The following is a 24,329-nucleotide window of genomic DNA, read 5'->3' on the forward strand; positions in this document are numbered from 1 at the left end:
CCACTGACATGTTTTTGCGGTGTTTTTACGCGGTCTATGAGGTAAATAAATCCGCTCCGGAGGTCAAACACGCGGTGGTTCAGTCCGCTTTTCGCACTCCAGCATATAGATATCTTTCGACGTCGCGTGAACGTGTTTACTTCCTTCGAGGCTGAAAAAAACGCGCTTGGATAAAGTCTGCCTGATGTGATGATGCTACATGATCGATCAGCAGGAGGACAGCAGTGCTGCAGCGCGTGTCCATCACCCTCCGCACGGCTTTGCATTCCCCGGATAAATCAATACCGCCCCGCGAGAACTCAATCCACCGCACGCCGGACACCGACGCTCCTCCGCCGGCGACCTTTCCACCCGCGAGCCGCCGATAGTATGTGGGTCAGTGGTGTGTGCGTGTGTGTTTGTGTGCGTGTTGGAGATCAACATCCGAGCATCTGCTGTCACAAAAACAATGAACGGAACGGAGAGTTCCTCCCGCTGGAGAACACTATGAGGAGCCGTGTGGGGAGCTGATAATTGTTTGTTTGAGAAATTCTCTTATGGGGAAAACGACAAGAGTTGTCGGTTGGAAATCCTCGAGTCTGAATGCCATCCAAACTCCTATAATGGAAACACTGGTGTATTGTTCCATGCAACGTTTTATATATATATATAATATATATATATATATATAATATATATATATATATATATATATATATATATATATATATATATATATATATATATATATATATATATAATTTTGTGCCAAAACAATGAGAATTGATCCTCAGTTTAGCTTTTGTAAACGTGATTTAAGTATTGAGAAATGTGTCCTAGCGTCTGTAAAAAAAAACTGTAATGAATAAAGTTACGACAGCTGTTTTAACATTTAAAATATGATCAAATAGCCTCTTGTTACAGTTATGAAATGGTTTGATAACAAGCAGGAAATGTTCATGGGCCAATGACAGGACCATATTGAATTGGTCTATAAATTTTCAGGGGAGGCATGTCCCCAAATACCACCCCTAAACCTACCCCTCGTTGGGGGATGAGCAAATTGTGCTAAAATATAATACACATATATTAAATAGAGGAGCTCTGCAATTAACAACACACTGTATAACCATTTACCTTTAAAATAACACATTAAATTAATGCAGGATAATGTTATCTTCAGAGAACTTCCTGAAAACAGAGCTCTACATGGCGTATATACAGATTAATGACTGTTTAAAGCAATGCGTTTGCCACTTTTGTACCTTTTGTCTTACGAGTAAGTAAAATCCCTGTCCATTTTAGATAATCCTCTTCGTTTTCTTCCATGTGTCTAAAATAATATTTCTATTGCAGTAATGTAATGCTCTGCCATCTTCCTTTCTGCCGGGATTCAACGTAACTACAATCATTTTAATTCAGATATTTATTTTTTAAAAGGAAATTAAATAAAGTAAAAAGTAACTCAAGTTACATTTTTAAAAAAGTAACTCAAATATTATTATCAAATTTTTTAAAAGTAATGCGTTACTTTACTCGTTACTTAGAAAAGTAATATTATTACGCAATTCGTGTTACTTGTAACGCATTACACCAACTTTTGCGAGTAAACCAGCCTGATCTCACAGGAAAACGTAAGTATTTTACGTTTTGTCAGTTTAGTCGCTAATTCGTACGAAGTCGTAGGAGTTCAGTCATACGAAATTTTACGATTTTAAAAAGGAGGCGTGGCACTTAACCCCACCCCAAAACCCAACCGTCATTGGGGGATGAGCAAATCGTACTAAATTGTACGAATTAGCCACTTAATCAAAAAGGTACGAATTTCCGTGAGATTGTGTTGAGTAAACGCAAATGTAAGAACAGAGGTGGATTACTGCCCAGTGGTCGAACAATGCAGAATATAAAATGCGTTTGCGCAAACGTGTGGAATTTGCCTCATTCGGCCAATCAAAAACTTCATGCACTTTGACGCCATGAGGCGAAAACGCCGGTTGTAGTGTCCACACGAACACACAATAATAATGTTTCATTTATTTGTATTATATACCTTGCTATAGCTGATATCGGTTTTATATATTTTTTTTTGTTTGTTTTGTTTTTTTTAATTTGGATGATTTTTGTAACTTTACACACTTTGTATTTATTTTTCATTCTTTTTCTGGACTTAATACAGCGCTCGTGTTGAGCCTTGCATATTTGATACATAATTTGTAAAGTTAAGTGTCATTTTATTGTATTTAGACTTTGCATTTCCAATTCAAATTAAATAAATTAATTATTAAAAAAAACAAAGTGTCCTAACAAACTCACGGGACCTTCAGAAAATTTTGGATGGAGTTTTTAGAAAGTTTTGGTTTCAGTCACCCGATACTCAGTTTTCATGTAGACAAACAACTGCGTAGAAAACAAAGGGTAGCTTTGAAAACACTCCGTTTACTCACATAATCTTTATATGAAAAGTACATCAGCAAAACCAAATTCATTTTCATAAGTCCTATTGTTTTTATTATGTACTGAAGACCTCAGGGGCGACACGGTGGCTTAGTGGTTAGCACTATCGCCTCACAGCAAGAAAGTCACTGGTTCGAGTCCCAGCTGGGTCAATTGGCATTTCTGTGTGGAGTTTGCATGTTCTCCCCTTGTTGGCGTGGGTTTCCGGGTGCTCCGGTTTCACAGTCCAAACACATGCGCTATAGGTGAATTGAATAAACTAAACTGGCCAAAGCGTATGTGTGAATGAGTGTGCATTGGTGTTTACCAGTACTTGGTTGCAGTTGGAAGGGCATCCGATGTGTAAAACACATGCTGGATAAGTTATCAGTTCATTCCACTGTGGCGACCCCTGATGAATAAAGGGACTAAGCCAAAGGAAAATGAATGAAAGAAGAGCTCATTCATGTATAAGAAATTAATGGAAAGTAATTAAAATTGCTTTTGCAAAATGAACTCTTCATATCATATATAAAATGTGTTTAAATCTTGCGTTTCCCCAAACATGCACAAAAAAATAAGATAAAAAATAATAAAAAAAAACAGTAATACAAACCCAATACAGGAGGTATGATTACTCCATTTTCTTTTAATAGTCAAAAATTACAAAATGATAACATGATCTACATCATCTACAAAATAATAACATAATAATCCATGATCATGGTAAGCATCAACATTTGTTTCGCTCTGTGTATAGACATGCATACTGCTGAGAAATATAAAAATATAAATATAAATACATCCCATTATTATTTTACGTTCCTTTTTTGTTGTTTTACCGATTGATCGACTAGAATTTAAAATAGTTGTAGTGTTTGACCAATTAAACGTGGTAGAGTACAATAAGGCATTGAGATGCATTGCCAGAGCTGTACAGGAGATTAGAGGTATCATTTCAGCTTAATGCTAAATTAAAGAACCTAAATATGATCTGAAGCTTATAACGACACCTACGTTTTTTTCTAGACAGAAAGAACAAACCTCCTATTAAAAAAATATTAAGCCTCGTGAATATCCAGATATACAGTACCAACACTAAACCGATCAAACGAATCACTCCAGTACAAAACCAAGAAGCTCCAATTACTCCGTTGTTTTTAAACCTTGAGCTAGTCAAAGAGCTAGTCCTTGCATCACTTAAGCGTACATAATTAAGCCCTTCTTTAAACACACCATTCACAACAGAAAAAAGAAAACGATCTTCAACGAAAGCTAAAAGTCTTACTGGAAGTAGTGACAGCAGCTACGCTCCTTTCCATTGACGCTGCTTAAAATTAAAAATAACATGAAGGTAAACAGCGAAGCGTTTAAATATACGTCCTATATTAGCCCTCTATTCGAATTTCCTACTTTAGCACCTCATTGTGTAAAACCAGCCAGAGGATTCAGAGTTTCAGCGTTTCTTATTCTACAACATGAATTAGATCTAGACTAGGGCTGGGCCGATAAACGATATTATATCGAATCGCGATACAATTTACGTCAATAACAATGATAAGCTCTGGACTTTTTTACTCTATATTGATCTAAGAGCAGAAATGTGCAACAATTGGAATCTAAAAGTGTTGGTATTTGAGATGTACCGAATTTTCGGCCACCGAAAGTTTATCGGCTGAAAATATGTTGTTATTTAATAGACCCTCTAATTTTTGCAGCTTCTTAATTGTTGGGGTACTCTTAAATCTGGAAGCATTAACATCTGATATCGAAATGTATATCGTTATCGTTCAATATGGAAAATAACTATCGAGACTGCATTTTTGCCATATCGCCCAGCCCTAATCCAGACGATAATAATTGGAAAGAAAAAGTGTATATTTTAAAACCTCACAGTACAGTCGTGGCCAAATCATTACGCTCACAAACATCCTATAATATTATAGATGTAATATTCTTTCACTTACAAATGATCGTCTCACACAACATCAAAAATAAAACCGGTTACACTCTAAATATTACTAAGACAGTCCTACTTTAAACAAAAAAATTATGATAAAAATAAAATGGGGGTATTTTTCCTTTGGATTTCCATTGGCGAGATGTTTAACATTTCCATAACCAGTTTCAATGCTTCGTTCACATTTTTTTAAACCTAACATTGATAATCAGTGGCAAATTCAGAGCTGCACAGACTCGAGAGTTTAATTATTTGGCCAGTACTGTACAGACACGACTGGATGAGTTTTTTATTTGTATAAATACAAGTCAGATTTTTGGCATTTTGACATTGTTTTCATGAATATTATTTTATTATGAGTAATTAATGTTTTTAAAAAGGCAGCACAAAAATCATGATATTCAGGATTATTTAATATCAAATATATTTTGTTTATGCAAATAAATGAATGGCTTTTGAAAAAAAAATGCATTTAATTGATCAAAATTTACAGTAAAAACTGTATAAAAATGTTAGCAACCCATTTCCATTTCTATGCTACCTATTAACTCTAATGGCAGTTGGCTGCTTCTCACTCAGGGCTGTTTATGCTAATGAAAGAGATGGTCACTAGTGGGTGGGGCTTTCCCCCTTTGTTGACACAAACAAAAGGGAGAATGTCAATCAGAGTGTTTCAGGAGACTGTTTTTATCAAGTGTGATCATTATGCTATGCTACCCATTAACTCTAATAGTGGACGACTGCTTGTTACTCAGGGCTGTTTATGCTAATGAGGGAGAAATAGTCACCAATGAGCGGGGCTTTCCCCCTCTGTTGAGACGTATGAAGGGAGAATGTCAATTAGGGTGTTTCTGCAGACTGTTTTTATCAAGTGTGATCATTACGCTATGCTACCTATTGACTCTAATAGTGGACGGCTGCTTCTCACTCAGGGCTGTTTATGCTAATGAGGGAGAAATTGCACCAATGAGCGGGGCTTTCCCTCTCTGTTGAGACGTACGAAGGGAAAATGTCAATCAGAGTGTTTCTGCAGAATGTTTTATCAAGTGTTATCATTATGCTATGCTACCTATTAACTCTAATAGTGGACGGCTGCTTCTCACTCAGGGCTGTTTACGCTAATGAGGGAAAAATTATTACTAGTGGGCAGGGTTTTCCCCCTCTGATGACACGTTGAAAGGGAGAATGTCAATCAAAGTGTTTCTGCAGACTGTTTTCTTCAAGTGTGATTATAAAAATATAGAGTTTATTAATTTTTAGCATTAGAGGCTGCTTATATTCACACACTGTTGCCACACAACTCTGTTTAAACCCCTTATATAGTGATTTTTGCATAATAGGGCCCCTTTAAAAATCAAAGAACATTGATTTTAATAATAAATGATTGATGTATGAAATCAGCTGTCATATCTAATATAAATTACACTTTAAACTAACATTTTTACTGTATATTTTGATCAAATTAACACAGCCATGTTTACTAAAACGGACTTCTTTTTAAAATACCATGGTGACTCCAATATTTTGAATGTTAGTGTTTAAATGCTATATTAAATTACTGCAATGAGTAATATAAAATGTGTTTTGGGGAAAAAAAAACGTCACATAAATTGTAAATAATCATAACCCAAGCAATGTCGTCTTTGATTGAGATGTAAAAAAAATAACATTTCTCACGCATACATGTATGCGCATGTCTGTTTAGCTGAAGGTTACGTACAGTTGAATTCAGAATTATTAGCCCCCCTGAATCCTTAGCCCTGTTTATTTTTTTCCCCAATTTCTGTTTTTCTGAACATAATAGTTAATAACTCATCTCTAATAACTGATTTATTTTATCGTTGCCTTGATGACAGTAAATAATTTTTGACTAGATATTTATCAAGACACTTCTATACAGCTTAAAGTGACATTTAAAGGCTTAACTAGGTTAACTAGGCAGGTTAAGGTAATTAGGCAAGTTATTGTATAACAATGGTTTGTTCTGTAGACTATTGAAAAAAAAAATTATCTTAAAGGGGCTAATAATATTGACCTTAAAATGGGTTTTAAAAAATAAAAACTGCTTTTATTCTAGCCAAAATAAAACAAATAAGATTTTCTCCAGAAGAAAAAATATTATCAGACATACTGTGAAAATTTCCTTGCTCTGTTAAACATTATTTGGGAAATATTTAAAGGAAAAGAATTCAAAGGGGGGTTAATAAATCTGACTTCAACTGTAAATAAATCATCTATTTGTTCAAGTCTCTTATATCTTTCATTTTTTTCCTGCTTTTAGTCTTTCATCTGAATCACCGAAACGATTATGATTGAAGGCTGATTTATACTTGTGCGTCAAGCGCATGCTCCGGCAGTCTTAGCGCAGTTGCATAGCCCCCACTGTGACTGACGTTGATGCGCACATCTAAAAAAAAAACAAAAAAAAACGCAACGACGCATAGCGCAAGCTCTGTGATTGGTCGGCTTGGTAGCTGTGACCAGTGTGGGTGAGCCCGAGAGCTGCACGAACCATTTGGAGCGAGTGTTTACAAGTGTGGAGTCCTGTGAAGTAGCTCTAGATGGAACGTCCGCCGGTTCCCGCATCTGAATGAGCGAGTTTGAGCAACTTGTACATTAATGTAGCGTTCAGAAAAAAACAAAACACCAGTGAAGAAACTCAATACAGAGGAACATAAGAAACCTACTGCCAGCTAGTGTTTCGGAAGTGTTATTGCAGAGCAACACAAACAGCACGCAGAAGTATAGATGCACAACTCCACGCAAGGCAGGCGACGTGGCTCACGCTGATCACTCGACGCATAAGTATAAATCAGTCTTTATGAATGGATCTTGAGGCCAGATCATAGCATTGGATGCTAGCAAACAAACGGGAAATCAGATTACAGGCAGAAGAAATACAGTAGCAACACACAATCACAGTATCATCAGAGTCCTGCAGCGATGAAAACACAAAAGATGAAGAAATAAGAAGACAAACCTTTTTTTTTTGCCTAACAGAGATACTTCACATCATTTACTCACCCATATGACTTTCTTTGCTCCGAAGAACACTAAAGAAGATATTCAGCAGAATGTCTGAGCTGCTCTCTTCCATGCAACGAAAACCAATGAGCTCCAAAGCCAAAAAAACGATATATATATGCTATTTTGTGACAGAATAAAAGTGAGTGAATAATTCAGTTTTAGGTGAACTGCCATCTTCCCACATTTATGCCCTGATCCTTCTTGTTTAGCCAAGATGGCATCGGAAGACAGAACAGTCCTCCTGTCCTCGCGGCGAGACAAGAAAACATACTTTGACTTTTGTTTTGAAAGGGAAAGTGTAAAGCGACCATGTCTTAATATGTGCATCATCCAGAGGTGTATCATGCTACAGTAGTTGTCATTGTATGTGTGTGAGCAACTTCCACCCAGAATGCCTCGTTTCACAGTTTCTCCTTGGCTTCTTGTGGTTCTTTAGAGTGTAAATGGCTGTTTTGAGTCATACATGTGTGTGTGTGTATGTGTGTGTGTAGTAGCTACTGTGAGTGTTGTAGCATCCACCTTATTTTTACCAACTATAATGTGTTGGAGTTCCTTTAAATCACTTCGGCTGTGTCCAAAATCGCATACTTCCATACTATATAGTACGCTTAATAATATGTCCAAATTCATAGTATTGTAAAAACAGTACGCAAGTACCACCCGGATGACCCACTACTTCTGGCAAGATGTGCATCCAATGGACACTACACTATTCCATGATGCACCGCGAGAGAACTCACGAATGGGAGTAAAGCAACGCAACTGATGCAGGTAGGTCACATGATGATGACAAAATGGCGGCTATAGTTTGTCCGAGTTCAATTCATAGTACTGACATTCATACAGTATGGAACGTACTTTTCTAACGGCCGAGTCGTACATTTCAAATGCAGTAGCTACTAAGTAGTAGGTGATTTTGGACGCAGCCTTTGTATTGTGATTGCGTTGTATTTAGTGGCTAGCTTACTTTTAAAGTCTATATGAACTGAAAGTTGATTCAGGCTTATTTCTAACTGAAATGGAATATTGAGTAGGGGGTGGGGTTTTATTTTTGGGCTCCTCCTCTCTTCTTTCGCTTGCAGCAAGATAGTGGTTGGAGGGGCGTGGCTAAGCAGATTTCAACCAATCCGTCAAACTGACATCAGAGAATGATCATCGTTCCAGAGCGAAAGGAGTCAAATTTTGATTAAAGATTACCAAAACAAACAGTTTTTTCTGTTGATTAACTTGCATGGATTGGTTAGTTTTCATGTCTACTTTAAGGTGAACAACGGTTTTGTTAGCTTGCAGTGCTAGTTCATCTGTGCATGTCATCAAGGAAAAAATTGTTTGCTTGTAAACTAAAATCAAAATGTTTCCCCTTAAATACCTTCATTTCTTCTATTCAACTAGAGAAAAAAAATTACCATCTTATATGACAAATGGTGAGTGAATTAGAATTAAATTTTCATTCTAGGGTTGCACAAGACTGGGAAAATATGCTAAGTTGTCAAGTGTTGCGATAACGATATTTCTTATGATTCAACTAACTTTAAACAACGCAATTTTATCAGCAACTTAGAAAAAGATCCATCCCTGTTTATTTTGCATCAATCAATAATTTTTTGAGGTTTATTAAAAGACTAAAGCGACGATTGACTGAAAGCCTCAGCAGAAATTCTGAATTTTATTGGCTGTCATTTTCCTCTCTTGTCTCCCAGCATATTCTCAGATAAGGTTATGCATTAACGATTATCACGATGATGACGATGATAATTTTTCGATATGTTGTGCAGCCGTACAGGAAGCTACGGTTTCAATTACAAGTCAGAATTATTCGTCCTCCTGTGAATTTTTTGGTCTTTTTCAAATATTTCCCAAATAATGTATAACAGAGCAAGGAATTTTTCACACTATTTCCTTTAATATTATAGAGAAAGTCTTATTTGTCTTATTTTGGCTAGAATTAAAGCAGTTTTAATTTATTTTTGTTTAACTATTTTAAGCTCAATATTATTAGCCCCCTTTTTTCAACCATCTACAGAACAAACCACTGTTTTACAATGACTTGCCTAATTACCCTAACCTGCCTAATTAACCTAGTTAAGCCTTTAAATGCCACTTTAAGCTAAATACTAGTGTCTTGGAAAATATTTAGTAAAATATTGTGTGCTGTCATCATGACAAAGACTAAATAATTCAGATTAGAAATTAGTTATTAAAACTAATGTTTAGAAATGTGTTGAAACGGAAATTGGAGGAAAAAATAAATAAATAAAAATCAACAGCGGGGCTAATAATTCAACTGTAACTATTACTTCAACACCGCATCGCCCCTTCCCTACCGACCACCAAAACTTAAACCAAACATTAGGGCTGCTCGATTATGGGAAAAATCATAATCGCGTTTGCTTTGGTCCTAATTGTAATCACGATTATTTAAAGCGATTATCAGCGGGTCATATGTTCAAAGCATTCTACCTTCACGCTTTTAAAAACATGAATCGAACACGCATCAATAAATGAAGCACGTCTCATACTGCAAAAGTCACGTTCACATGATTTCAATGAGCTTTCAGAGAAACGAAGTGGAACTGCTGGAAAGGGGGCGGGATATGACGCAAAATAACCGTTTTATCTCGATTAATGTTCAGAATTGTTGGAGGCAAAAATGGAAATTACCCAACACATTAATTAATTCGCCCTACCTAACACATCATAATACAGCACATCATCGCCATTACTGCTAGGCCTGTCACAATAACCAATATATTGACTTATCGCACAACACATGGATGTGACCAATCGTTTCTGATGATGCAACATATATCGTCCATACATAAAAACCAATTCTAGCAACATTTTAGATGATTGTGCAGCATCTCTATCTGTATTGGAGGTGTCGGTTTCAGTAAGGTTAAAAAAACACTATGGTATTTACTATAAATTACTATAGTATATTTTTATGTGGGTGTCTCATGACTGAAAATAGATCTGGTAGCAGATGTCGCAGCGTCTGTTACTCTTTACCTTGCACTTTTTTTTGTTAACATTTATTATTAATAACTTGTTTAGGATGTACGTTTTCACGTTCTGATTCCAATGCCTCATTAATAAATTGTTAAAATGACTATAATTAAATGAAATATTCTTAAGAATAAAATATGAAGTGTTCATTGGAAGAGTGTACTTGCATTGTGATATTATATTGTCATTTTGGCATACAATGAGTGGCATAAAATAGTCTTAAAATGACAATAATATCGTTAATCGCAATATATTTTGGTGCGATATATCGTACGACAAAACAAAAGATATCATGACAGGCCTACTTACTGCAAAAATAAGGTGGATGCTAGTGTAAAAGTGTGTGCACTACAGGCCTGCTCTGCTAGCTCTGAGGCTGCGGGATGATGCTGGAGCAGTCGGTCACCAGCAGATCCACCACCGTGTTTCCGCTCACGAACACTGTGGGCGCCGAGACCATGTTGCAGAGGGTGACGGTGCTGCCGGGCACGGCTTCACTGGTGGTGGTGGTGGTGGTGATGATGGGGCCGGCGTCGCTGGCTGGGGGATTGTGGGTACCCATGTGGCCTTGCAGCTGCGTCGGGGTCTTGCAGTGCACGCCGCAGAGCTGGCAGACCAGGATGCCACCAGAGCCAGTGCTGCCGAAGCCTCCGCCGCTCTCCTTCCACTCTTGGCCGTGGTGCTTCTGAGCGTGAACCCGCAGGTACGTCAGCGTGGTGAAACCTGACCAGGAGAATAAGATTTCATTATTCAAAGATAGCGATTGGCTCGTATTTTTGTTTGTTTGTTTACCTTAACTGTCATCTTCCTGCCATCAGGGCTCTTTTGTTAACACGTATTTTTTTAATACATTTTTAATGAAATCCTAATCCAATCATGACAAAATATATATCGTTGGAAAGGTATAAGACTTCTGAATACATATTTTACCACATAGGAAGAGTAATAGGCTAAAATATGGAGGTGAAGCATTTCTGCTGTATTTTGTTGTTTGAAGATAGCAATAGCCATGTAATAAAGTGATTTGTCGCTCTGTTATTATCATGCGAAACTGTGTAATTGCTTTTAGTTTTCTTTCAGTGATTAGGGAATTTAATTGAGAGAAATTGCTGTAAAAAATGTCGAATAGCTATTGTAAATTATATCTCTTTGTAATAAAACAACTTTTGGATTGTTGGTGACTGAATCGATGTCGGCCCGATCGGGTATAACTTGGCCAGAGGAAAATTAAGACCTTATAAAAAAATTAAGACAATATTTCAGTGAATTTAAGACTTTTTAAGGCCTAAAATTTAGTTTTTGAAATTGAAGACATTTCAAGACTTAAGACTGATATACAAATTAGATATACAAATAGACAGACAAAGATCGACAGAGAGAGTAGAAATAAAGACCAGCAGAAAGAAAGAGACATAGAAAGAACGACAGATAGATAGATAGATAGATAGATAGATAGATAGATAGATAGATAGATAGATAGATAGATAGATAGATAGATAGATAGATAGATAGATAGATAGATAGATAGATAGATAGATAGATAGATAGATAGATGGATAGAACGATGGATAGATAGAACGATAGATAGATAGAACGATAGATAGATAGAACGATAGATAACTAGAACGATAGATAGACAGACAGACAGACAAGAAAGAAAGAGAAAGAGACATAGAAAGAACGACAGATAGAAAGAACGATAGACAGATAGATAGATAGATAGAACGATAGATAGATAGAACGATAGAACGATAGATACATAGATAGATAGATAGATAGAACGATAGATAGAACGATAGATAGAACGATAGATAGAACGATAGATAGAACGATAGATAGAACGATAGATAGATAGAACGATAGATAGATAGATAGATAGATAGATAGATAGATAGATAGATAGATAGATAGATAGATAGATAGATAGATAGATAGATAGATAGCACGATTAAGCGAAAAAAGATCTCGATTCGCGATTCTCGATTCCCACGCGATATTAATAAAGCATCTCTACAATTCAGCCAATTCTATCTTCAAGGTCAGGAGAGAAGCATAAAGGCGGTGGCACAAATCTTCACATTGTTTTCTATACGTTGCTCAGCAAAGTGGACACCTCCAAATGCTGTTGATAGTGTCTCCTACTGTATTAATAATTTATATTTCACACACACAAAAAAAAAGTCATTTCTGTCTTAATGATGTAGTATTCACGGCCACGAAATTACACGTGGGCTAACAGTGACTGTGTGTTTACCAGAGACGATGCACGTGAATGACGTCCACTTTAGTGAACAGAACCTGCATAGGTTGTGAATTGACTGATTCCCTGTGACGCTCCAGAGACAGACAAGTCTTCGCTGAGGCCAGCTTCCAGCCTCCGCCACTGAGACTGCAGCTCTGCACAAGACGTTTGGCCAGCGGAGAAATTAAAATGGTCGTGTCCAACTGAGTCTGGTTTCTCTTAAGGTTTTTTTTCTTCACATTCGCCATTAGTGAAGTTTTTTTCTCTCTCCGCTGTCGCCACTAGCTTGCATGGTTCAGGATCTGTAGAGCTGCGCATCGTTGGATTTGCTCTTCAGTGTTTGGACTCTCAGTAGTGATTTTTAAACCACACTGAACTGAGCTCAACTGAACTGAACTTAAACACTACAAACTGAACTACACTGTTCCTATTTACTGTGACCTTTTATGTGAAGCTGCTTTGACACAATCTACATTGTAAAAGCGCTATACAAATAAAGGTCAATTGAATTGAATTGAATAACATGTAATAAAGTTGTAAATATCGTTCAGTTTGTTGCCCAGAACGATCGTTTGGGAGCCGGGCGGCAAGTATGATTTGCATGTATGTTTCTTTTTTTTCCCCTCGAAGTGACAGCATAACATAAGATGTGGCTGCAAAGTGCCCACAGAAGTATGAATCAGCCTCAGCCTTTAACGGAGCGGAGTCACATGACTCCACACGCGGTAGGAAAAGTAATCGAAAAAATCGTTCTGGAAAATTGATCAATTATGAGTTCTGAATGTCGATTTAGATTCCTTTCTCCATTAATCGCCCAGCCCTAAATAGGCCTATTATTATTGTTTTACAGTATGTTTGAGAAATAATAATAATATCTTACTCATATAAACCCTTATTTAACATCTACAGAATCGTGAGAAAATCGTGATCTTGATTTTAAGCCAAAAAAAGGTTCATTTTAGCCAGAATCGTGCAGCCCTAACAAACAGACAGAAAGAAAGAACAATAGACAGACAGAGAGAGATCGACACAGATAGACAGGCAGACTATACTGACTGCGGTTGCAGAGGTGGCAGGAGTGATGCTGTGATTGGTTGTGTACTCTCATGTGATCTGTGATGTAAGCAGCTGACAGGAGTTTGCCACAGATGTGACAGGGAACCTTCTCTTCGTGTCTGATCATGTGAGCGCGCAGTCGGTCCCGCGTGGCGAAGCTGGATTCACACGTCTGCAACAAACAACACACACACCTCCACATCTAACAACTGCTTTCGTCTCTTATATAACATCTTTATTCCGTCACACACAAAACAATGAGGGGAAAAATAAAAATTTATGTGTCTTTACACAAATTTCACACAATTGATGATCAACTTTGCCACCTGATTTCACACCAATCTTTAAATCAATTGAATATACATCAGGTACAGGTTTCTTTCATGATGCATTTATTAATAATAGGCTGAATAAAAAAATAATTAACAAATATTTAATATATTTAGCAAAATTTCCCTTTTATTAAAGTCTTTCTGCAGATAAAACGCCAATAGAGTGACTATAGTCTGAGAATGTATACTGTAATGTACTGTTTGGTGAGATTTGATTCAGTCATAACCTGAAAACAACATTAAAAATGCTTCATGGGTATAAAGATTCAATCCCATTTTATCATAATGAAAATTGATTAAAATCATGAAGTACTAATGATACACATATCTAAACCATTTAGCATTAACATGAATAAAAGAAATAACATTTTTGTCAATGTAAACAATACAATAGTAACTCTGAAAATAGCAAAACAAACTAGCATACCGGACATTTGAAGGGTCGTTCTGATGAATGGACCTGTCTGACGTGACTATTGAGATGATCAGGCCTGTGAGAAAGACAAATGACAAATATTATTCACAGAACTATGTTTTTTTTTGGAAGCTAAGAGCTTAAAGTACAATCCAAGCGAGTGTTTGGTTTAAAACAGCATCAAAGCAGTGTCAGCAATTCCTCTATTAAACACACAACTGAACATCAGCTACAAGAAGATTTTTTCCAATATCTGTTTTTATCTGTACTTAGTAACTAGGGATGGCTACAGAAACTCGGCACTTTATCGGTCTCAGTGCTACATTATAACCGAAGACCGAAGTATCGATAAGCTCTGACGTTAACGCTATTGCTATCGGTACTGGAGATTTACTGCTGAAGAATTATTACTCATTAATTTTCTTTTCGGCTTAGTCCCTTTATTATTCTGGGGTCGCCACAGCGGAATGAACCGCCAACTTATCCAGCATATGTTTTACACAGCGAATGCCCTTCCAGCTGCAACCCATCTCTGGGAAACATTCATACACACTCATTCACACGGACAATTCAGCCTAACCAATTCACCTGAACCGCATGTCTTTGGACTGTGGGGGAAACCGGAGCACCCAGAGGAAACCCATGGGAACGCAAGGAGAACATGCAAACTCCACACAGAAACGCCAACTGACCCAGCAGAGGCTCAAACCAGCGACCTTCTGCTGTGAGGCGACAGCACTACCTACTGCGCCTCTGCGTCACCCAACATTACTCACAGAGGCATAATTTAACTGACCGGCCTTTTTTAATTTGAGATATTTGATATTCGTCAGCACAGTTGGCAATCTCACATGAGAAACTCTCGTGTTTCCGCCCAATAGTACAACGGCGAACGCATCAATATAAAAGCCTTCACAATACTCAGCTGTGCACTCGCACTCAGTGGAGGCTCGCGCTAAGCGCACACACATAGCTCGCGACACAGAATCACGCACACATTTGTAAGCTTGCGGAGTGGCGGAGAGAACCAAACGGGTTGTATTTCCCGAGTGGACACCGCCTGTTCACACTCTTGTCTGTTCTCACGTTCACATGGAATTTACTCGCATTAATACTTAAATGCCCATTTGGTGTGAACTCAGCATAAAAGCATCATCATCTCCGCCTGTTGGTTCGGCGTGCCCTTATCATGCATCACAGTGCGTTTTTGCAATTTCATGTGGACGGAGATTTCAAAAAACTAAATTGGGAAAACCTGTTCATAAAAATACCTGTGAACATGGCCTCAGTGTACTGGGATCAGAGATTGGTCCTACCGTGAGAAAGCTTTCGCACAGTGCGGGCACACGTAGGGTTTCTCCACGCCTCCCTGGTGGGATCTGACATGATGGCTCATGCGGTCCTTCCTCTTAAAGCGTTGCTGGCAGATCGGGCAGGAGAACGGCTTCTCGTCCGAGTGGGAGAGCCGGTGTCTGTTCAGGTGGTAAACATCCCTAAAGGCTTTACCGCAGGTCTCGCATGCGTGGTTCTTGCGCACAGGGTTGGGGTTCTGGTTTACCGGTCTCTGAAATGAGAAGATATTCAACTAGGCATGGGCCGGTATAAGATTCTGGTGCTATGATAAAAACGTTATGGTTTTACGATATTGTGATTACTCCTCTGAAACATGTTCTCTATAAATGTCTAGGTAAAAAAAAAAAATTCACATTGAACACAATAAACTTCATTAAATTTTTTTATATATATATATTGTAATAGTAAACATGTCAGGTGAAATAATTAAAATAAACGATCGAGTACATTTACATGTACACCAACAATTCGATTCCATTATGATTAAGACAGTACTCTAATTAAGAGTCTACCATCTTAACCAGCGATTTTTGATTAATTTAATTCGACTAAGGTCATAGTCCAACTTTTAGTCGCATTATTGAAGTGCAGTACAGACATGTAAACACCTCAAACTATTACCGTCATGTAGGACTTTTTGCTGCGTTTTGCGAGAGGATAGTCTATAAACACACGGCTGTTTGACAATATTCCCTGCACCCACAGAGTCCGTGAAGACCACAGACGGCTGCATTGCGAAATGCAGAGGGGTTTTTCTCCCATTCAGTGTGCGGTATCAAATTCCATTAAAACTACACTCCTCCAGCAGTTCATGCTCGCATCCAATATCTCGTTTGTCAGGGGGCCATGCATGAAATGTTCCTGAATTAAAGTGAAAGTGCCAAACTGCAGTTAAAGTCGACAAATTAAAAATGAAACACTCGAAACTACATGAAACTCCAGAGGATACGTGGATATCGCGGTGACGCAATGATGTTAATCGAATTATGCGTTACAACATGTAAAACAAGATCATGAAAGGAACATTAAAAAAGCAGCTCATGTAAATGTCTTAATTTTATAATGGTCTTAATTAGATTGAGGCAAATAATTTGATTACTGATGTCCATGTAAACGTAGTCAATGACTTCTGCTGTCTTCATTAGTTAAAAAAATACAGATTTCTTTACAACCTGAAAAGGTGTGTTTGGATATCTTTCTTTTCATTGGATATAAAAGTAAACCACTGCACTGTTTATCATTTGAGCAGTTTTAAAAACCTTGACTTTTTTAAACCGTGGTAAACCTTGAAACCGGTTGTCACCCCATGCCTATATTCAACAAGTCCTAAAAGTCTGAAGCATGCTTTATGCAAGGGGGTAATGCTACCACACAACCTGAGGACACCGCTGTGCATGGAATTTAATTCAAGAATCGTGAACACACAGTGCTTCAATCTCTCAAATCTCTGGAAGAATTACTACTACTGACAAATAACAGCTACACTACTTTCAAAAGAAAACAGCTGAAGCTTGCTTGAATAAATCACTAAATGTCACAAAGTTACATCAGAAACTAACTAGAATATTGACCTTATTCTTCAATGCGGAAGTGCGCGCGTTTTTGCGATTGTTTTAGAACTTACGATTCAGTTGCCTATGGGAGAAATGACTAGAAATAATAAACGGCAAAAAACGGTCAAACTACTTACTCTACAAACAAGTGTTTGCATGACTATACAGACAAAGTAGAATAATATAATGAGAAAATATCAGTTTGCAACACCAAGCAGCAAAACGAGCCGTTTTTAACGTCTAAAAATGAATGGAAGTGAATGAGACCGGAAGTTTCAGGCCAAAATGATTCAAATGGCTGCGCCCACTCGTACGCGGAGAACAAGGTGAATAGGGATGCTTAAAATAACCGAATAACCGTTAACCGAAAGATTGCGTTAGTAATTGATTAATGGTCTCAGTTAAACAATTAATAAATATTATATTTGATATATTTTCAAAGTTTGGCTGCATAAGGGGGCGATCACAGCGAACGTGCTTATTGCGGTGAGAGGGGCATTTTTTGAAGGGTTTACATACGGCTGCGAGTGTTTTGCGCTGCTTATGCGCGCCTCACGTTTTGCCATTGCGCGCACTCTGAGCGGAAAAGTATGAACCCTGAATTCAACTCTGCATTGATCAACTACAAGCCCAACTCAGCATTGAAGATCCTGTGATGTGATTATTGCGAATGCACACTTTGCAATATCGATGCTGAAACAATATATTGTGCAGCCCTATAGTATTATATGATTCACTGTGTGCCAATGCAAGCAGAATCGAAGAATAAACACACACACACACACACGGATGCCCACCTGCACAGGCTCCCCTGTTGCCATGACGACCGGTGGCGGAGGAGGGAGAGCGGTCACGGTGGACGCCACGCTCTCCATGGCCACGTCGTTTCCGTCCGGAGGAGCCAGGATTTGTGTGTGTTGAGCGGGCATGACGGTGGGCGGGGGCAGCGTTTGGCTCTGCTGCTGCAGGTGCAGGAGGGAGAGGAGCACCGTGTGTTTTTCCGAGCTCTCCTTGGCCTGGGCCTCTTGGTTCTGGGCGCCCGTCTTCATGCGGATGCCGGTGTGGACGGACTGATGGCGCCGCAGGTTGTAGCTGTTCTTGAACTGCTTGCTGCAGATGGAGCAGATGTGAGCCGCGCGAGCTGGTCGGGACACTGGCTTCACTGAAAACAAAAACTGAATATTACTAAAGGGAAGATTCATATGGTTATACAGCTGAAGTCAAAACTATTAGCACTCCTGTAAAATTTAAATTCTTTAATAAAAAATTAAATTAAATTAAAAACACTGCATTTTAAACATAAGTTATAATAACTAATTTCTAATATTTACAGAGAATATATTTCTAATTTGGCCATAGCGTATGAGTGTGTGTGTGTGTGTGTGTGAATGTGAGAGTGTATGAGTGTTTCCCAGTACTGGGTTGCAGCTGAAAGGGCAACCGCTACATAAAACATATGCCACAATAGTTGACGGTTCATTACGCTGTGATGACTTCCGATAAATCAGAGATTTAGCAAAAAAATATTAATGAATATTTCTAATTTCTTTTGTCTTTTCCATGATGACAGTACATAGTTTGTTTTTTGTTATTTGGCAAAAGATACTAGTATTCAGCTTAAAGTGCAATTTAAAGGCTTAACTTCGTTATTTAGGTTAACTAGGCAAGTAAGGTTTATCAGGCAGGCCATTGGACAATAGTGGTTTGTTCTGTAGCCAATCCTAAGGGGCTAACACTATTGACCTTATTATTAGTAATGAGTTATGATTTTGTTTTGTCCATTATCTTCTATCAATAATGTATTAATGCATGAGGCACGGCTCACAAATAAGTCTTTCAAACCAATCAGTTTCATGTTGACAAAGTGGCAAATGTAACTTTAATCTTCAATTTCCACTTAAGCACCTTTCACCCTCCTTCCTGATTGCACAAATAAAACAGAAATAGCTGGATTTCACTGCAAAAGAGGCTATATAACAATGAAGCATCAATGAAACAGCAGCTTTTTATTGGCCAACATGTGTGTTGCTAAATATTTCACCCTCATGCAAAATTCCAATTAAGTGTTTCCCTGTGAAAATTCACCAGACGGTGATAAATGTGACGTCACTTTTACAAGCAAACATTTTGACTGACAACTCGCTAACAATTTTCATCATTCCTGAGTAGAGGATTTTAGAAATCAGTAACTTTGTTTTTACATACTATTTCGGTCATGTTTTACAATAAGGTTAATAATAAAAATAATATTAATAGTGAATTTTTATTTATTTATAGCACCTTCCCAGAGCTCAAGGACACTTTACAAAGAATGTAACAAAAAAGAGATCATACAAGCAGACACAACAGTAGGTACACAAACATACAGGAAGTCAAATATAAACAAACTGGAAATACGAAACAAGACCTAAGAGCCAGATAAGCAGAGTGCCGGTGGATCAAATGAAGCGGTCAGTTTGTCAGATCAGAAGAAGCATTCAGAAAACAAGATCTGAATTCAGAGATATTATCAACAGAACGGAATGAACGTGGTAGGGAGTTCCAGAGTTTGGGTGCAATAACACTAAATGATCCGCCCCCCATTGAAGAGAGGCGGTACCGAGGTACAGCAAGAAGGCCAGAGTTAGAGGAACGTAATGAGCGAGTAGGGATGTAGGGGACAAGCATGTTGAAAAGATAAGAGGGAGCGATGTCATTTAAGGATCTAAATACAAGGAGGAGACTTTTGAATTTAATGTGGTATGCCACTGGGAGCCAATGGAGGTCATACAAGATTGGGGTTATACGAGCAGAACGTTTGGTATGAGTGAGTATTCTAGCCGCAGAGTTTTGAATATATACTGTAATCTGGAGATGAGGCTGGCAGGCAGACCAATGAAAAGGGCATTACAGTAGTCAATGCGTGAAGAGACAAATGCATGGACGACAGTCTCAGCATCCTTGCTACTGATGAAGCGACGGAGTTGGGCAATGCGTCGTAAATGAAAGAATGCAGATTTAATTTGAGACTGAAAGGAGAGCGTGGAGTCGAAGATTACACATAAAATCTTTGAGAGAGGTAGATGTTTTAATGTGAGAGCAGGCAATCACACAGGAAAAAAACTGGTCGAAATATTGCTGGTAAGTGCTGGGGTGCCAATTCAAATGATCTCGGTTTTGTCCATGTTCAGCTTCAGAGAATTTAAGTTAAGCCAATCATTAACGTCCTTCACACAAGCAGAGATTTGATCAATTTGGGCAGATGAGCTAGGAGTAAAGACAGAATAAAGCTGAATATCGTCTGCATAAAAGTGATAGTTTAGACCAGGCATGTCCAAGCTCGGTCCTGGAGGGCCGGTGTCCTGCAAAGTTTAGTTCCAACCCCAATCAGACACACCTGGGCTAGCTAATCAAGCACTTACTAGGCTTTCTAGAAACATCCGTGCAGGTGTGTTGAGGCAAGTTGGAGCTAAAATCTGCAGGACACTGGCCCTCCAGGACCGAGTTTGGACACCCCTGGTTTAGACCATGATGTTGTAAAATCAGAACAAGTGGGATTAGGTATATTGTGAATAATAGTGGTCCTAGAACAGATCCTTGGGGAAGGTAGTATTATTTAATGTTTTTATTAACATGAACAATACATTTATTACATCATTTGTTCAGTTTTATTATTGTTAAATGGAAATAAAGTTATTCGTGTTGACTCATTTTGACTTCAACTGTATATCGTTTTGAATAATCCTGATTACAATTATGACCAAAATAATCATGATTATGATTTTTCCCATAATCGAGCAGCCCTAACATATCGTCCATACATAAAAAAAAACAATTCTAGCAACATTTTAGCTGATTGTGCAACATCTCTATCTCTATTGGAGGTGTCGGTGTCAGTAAAGTTAAAAAACACAATAGTATTTACTTTAAATTACTATAGTAAATTTTCACGTGGGTGTCTGACAAATGAAAAAAGATCTGGTAGCAGATGTCGCAGCCTCTGTTACTCTTTACCTTGAACTTTTTTGTAGACATTTATTATTAATTATTTGTTTAGGATATACATTTTCACGTTCTGATTCCAATGCCTCATTATTAAATTGTTAAAATGACTAGAATTACATGAAATATTCTTAAGAATAAAACATGTTTCATTGGAAGAGTGTACTTGCATTGTGATGATATTATATTGTCATTCTGGCATACAATGAGTGGCATAAAATGGTCTTAAAATAACAATATTATCGTTAATCGCAATATATTTTGGTGCGATATATCGTACGACAAAAGAATAGATATCGTGACAGGCATAACATTTTAATCCTATGATGTGACTATTGCGGATACACACATTGCGATATCGAAGCTCAAACAATATATTGCTCAGCCCTACTTCAAACTGCCCCATTTTTGGGGTTCTTAATGACCACATGCCCATTTCTTAAGGCGATTCTTTAATTAAAAATGTCATAAAGGTCAATGGAAAAGCCTTGGCTTATCATATTTCCAGGTAGTGGTTTTCTAGCACCACTCTATGTGATCACAGAGGAACACTGAGCATCCACAGAAAACCTTCAACCCCTCCCAGCCAGATTCCCTGCTCCTCTCCAAACCTCCCTCCCCTTCCCCATCCCTCCCGCTCACCCACCAGGTACAGGGTCCTCATTCAGAGCTGCAGTGTCCACTGTCGACGGAGGCGGGGCCATGTGGTCTGTGGGCGGGGCTTGTGGAGAGGTCGTGTGGACAGGCAGAAGTTCTGATTGGAGGGTCCCCTCCACTTGGGTATGAGAAGGTGTGGTCTGGGAAAGAACAATCACAAAGTACTAAGTTTGAATTCAAAACTTGAGTGCAGGAGTGAAACTGCTCGTATTTTTTATTGCACCCATATAGATGTTGTTACAACGTTGTAATAACATCAAATAGGTTATTTGCATACAGGTATATTTACACAAATCATACGGAGTCTCACCTGGAAGAGAAAATTGCTCCACGCGGCATCCATTTTGTTCCAGAGCGATGAATATTATAATCAACTACACAATCATGAAGATTAATAGCGCATCACTGACACCAGTCTATCTGCTGTCTGGATGTGTTTATCTACCACTCCGCCGATCACTTATTTAACTCACGGCCTAGATTAGCAGGCAATAATGCACACTGTTTAGTGTTTCTCCCAATCAACTTTAACCCGAGACATCACAACAACGTGCTATTTAATCATTTGCATGACTGAAAAATCGAAAGCTGCAATCTTATTTCCACACTCTCGCATCATGCACTATAAACAATATTTGAGGCGTTTAGACGTTAAAACAGCGGTTAAATATAATGCGCTTGACGCATTTCAAATAGACAAACTTAAAGGCTGCAGTGGATAAATCAGTGTTTTTTTCCTTCGATCCCCCCGACAGGCCAATCGGGTGTTTGTCGAAGCCTCGCTGTCGGATTCAAGCCGTGACCCGGACGAATAACACTCGAGCCCGGCCGCAGCCCGCCGCTCCACCTCGGCGCTTCAATTCACAGGATGTCATCTTTCTTTTTTTATCGCGCGCTCTCTCTCTCCTCCCTCCCTTCCCTGTCTCTTTCTTCCTTTTCTTTTTTAATTCCTCTTTCTTCTACCCCCTCCTCTCCTTTCCTCTCTCCGCTATGTCCCAGTTGTTCTTAAAGGGATGGCAGTTTCTCCCCCTCCTATTTCCGTCGCTTTCCTGCTTCCTCTCGGAAAATGAGCCGACAAGAAATACGCGCTGGCTGATGTCACGTGACTACCGGCTGCTGATCGAGATCGACTACGCCGTTTCTCAATGAATATGCAGCCGTTCATTTATATAACGTTATGAAACACGTCATCATTTTTTTTCTGCGGGATTATGTTTTAAAAGTTTAGGTTTTAAAAGTTTAGCAAACCCAAAAGGTGATGTGCGTATATTAAATGTTACTCGTCGAATTTTATATTCACAGAAGCGAAATTGGTAGTAGGTGTGTGTACATTTATGTTTTGTATGTTGTTTATTAAAAAAATAACATTTAAAAACAACCATTGCTCTGAAATTAATTTACATTTAGACTATCGTTGTTTTATTTTTGATGTTGTCTGTTCGCAAAAAAAAATACAAACGCAAACTGATATATTATTATTATTATTTGTGTGTGTGAAAGTTACTGAAGAGAATATGCCTAATTTCACATGAGAAGTATAACATATATAAATAAATCCTGTTGTAGGCTATTGTAGGCACAAACAAAAACAAGCAATACAATGTAGGACGCCAAAACATTTCAAACCAATAGTCTATTATTACTATGTACTCACTGGCCACTTTCTTAGGTACACCTTACTAGTACTGGGTTGGACTTACTATTGCCTTCAGAACTGCTTTAATCCTTCGCGGCATAGATTTAACAAGGTACTGGAAATATTATTTTGCTCCAAAATAGCATGATAGCATCACGCAGTTGCTGCAGATTTGCCGGCTGCACATCCACGATGCGACTCTCCTGTTCCACCACATTCCAAAGGTGCTCTATTGGATTGAGAGCTGGTGACTGTGGAGGCCATTTGAGTACAGTGAACTCATTGTCATGTTCAAGAAACCAGTCTAAGATGATTTGTGCTTTGACATGGCGTGTTATCCTGCTTTAAGTAGCCATTAGAAGATAGGCAGTGCCGTTGACACTATGACACTATTACTAATAGGCTCAAAGTGTGCCAAGAAAATATCCCCCACACCATTACACCACCACCAGCAGCCTGGACGGTTGATACAAGGCATGATGAATCCATGCTTTCATGTTGTTGATGCCAAATTCTGACGCTACCATCTGAATGTCGCAGCAGAAGTTGAGACTCATCAGACCAGGCAACGTTTCTCCAAACTATTTCCAATTTTGGTGAGCCTGTGTGAATTGTAGCCTCAGTTTCCTGTTCTTAGCTGACAGGAGTTGGCACCCGGTGTGGTCTTCTGCTGCTGTAGCCCATCCGCCTCAAGGCTGG

General features: G+C 38.4%; 3 protein-coding genes across 3 annotated transcripts in view; all 3 read right to left on the reverse strand.

The window, feature by feature from the left end:
• The window catches only part of tlcd3bb (TLC domain containing 3Bb), a 21,255-nt gene extending 20,730 nt beyond the window's left edge, over positions 1–525 (reverse strand). The window contains exon 1 of the mRNA XM_056469105.1: positions 1–525. This exon is cut by the window's left edge and continues 72 nt beyond it. The gene's annotated coding sequence lies outside the window, so the exon portion shown is untranslated.
• taok2b (TAO kinase 2b) overlaps positions 1–24,329 on the reverse strand; it is a 363,536-nt gene that overhangs the window by 285,066 nt on the left and 54,141 nt on the right. The gene's annotated exons all lie outside the window — the stretch shown is intronic.
• On the reverse strand, positions 6,041–23,002 carry mazb (MYC-associated zinc finger protein b (purine-binding transcription factor)). The gene is made up of 7 exons (XM_056469104.1): positions 22,305–23,002; positions 21,984–22,134; positions 18,154–18,518; positions 15,767–16,014; positions 14,463–14,526; positions 13,704–13,875; positions 6,041–11,128 (listed from the first exon to the last, which is right to left on the reverse strand). The coding sequence occupies exons 1-7, from the start codon at positions 22,335–22,337 to the stop codon at positions 10,770–10,772; spliced, it is 1,392 nt and encodes a 463-aa protein (XP_056325079.1). The 5' UTR covers positions 22,338–23,002; the 3' UTR covers positions 6,041–10,769.

Source organism: Danio aesculapii, chromosome 12 (genome assembly GCF_903798145.1).
Source record: "Danio aesculapii chromosome 12, fDanAes4.1, whole genome shotgun sequence".
Taxonomy (NCBI): Eukaryota; Metazoa; Chordata; class Actinopteri; order Cypriniformes; family Danionidae; genus Danio; species Danio aesculapii.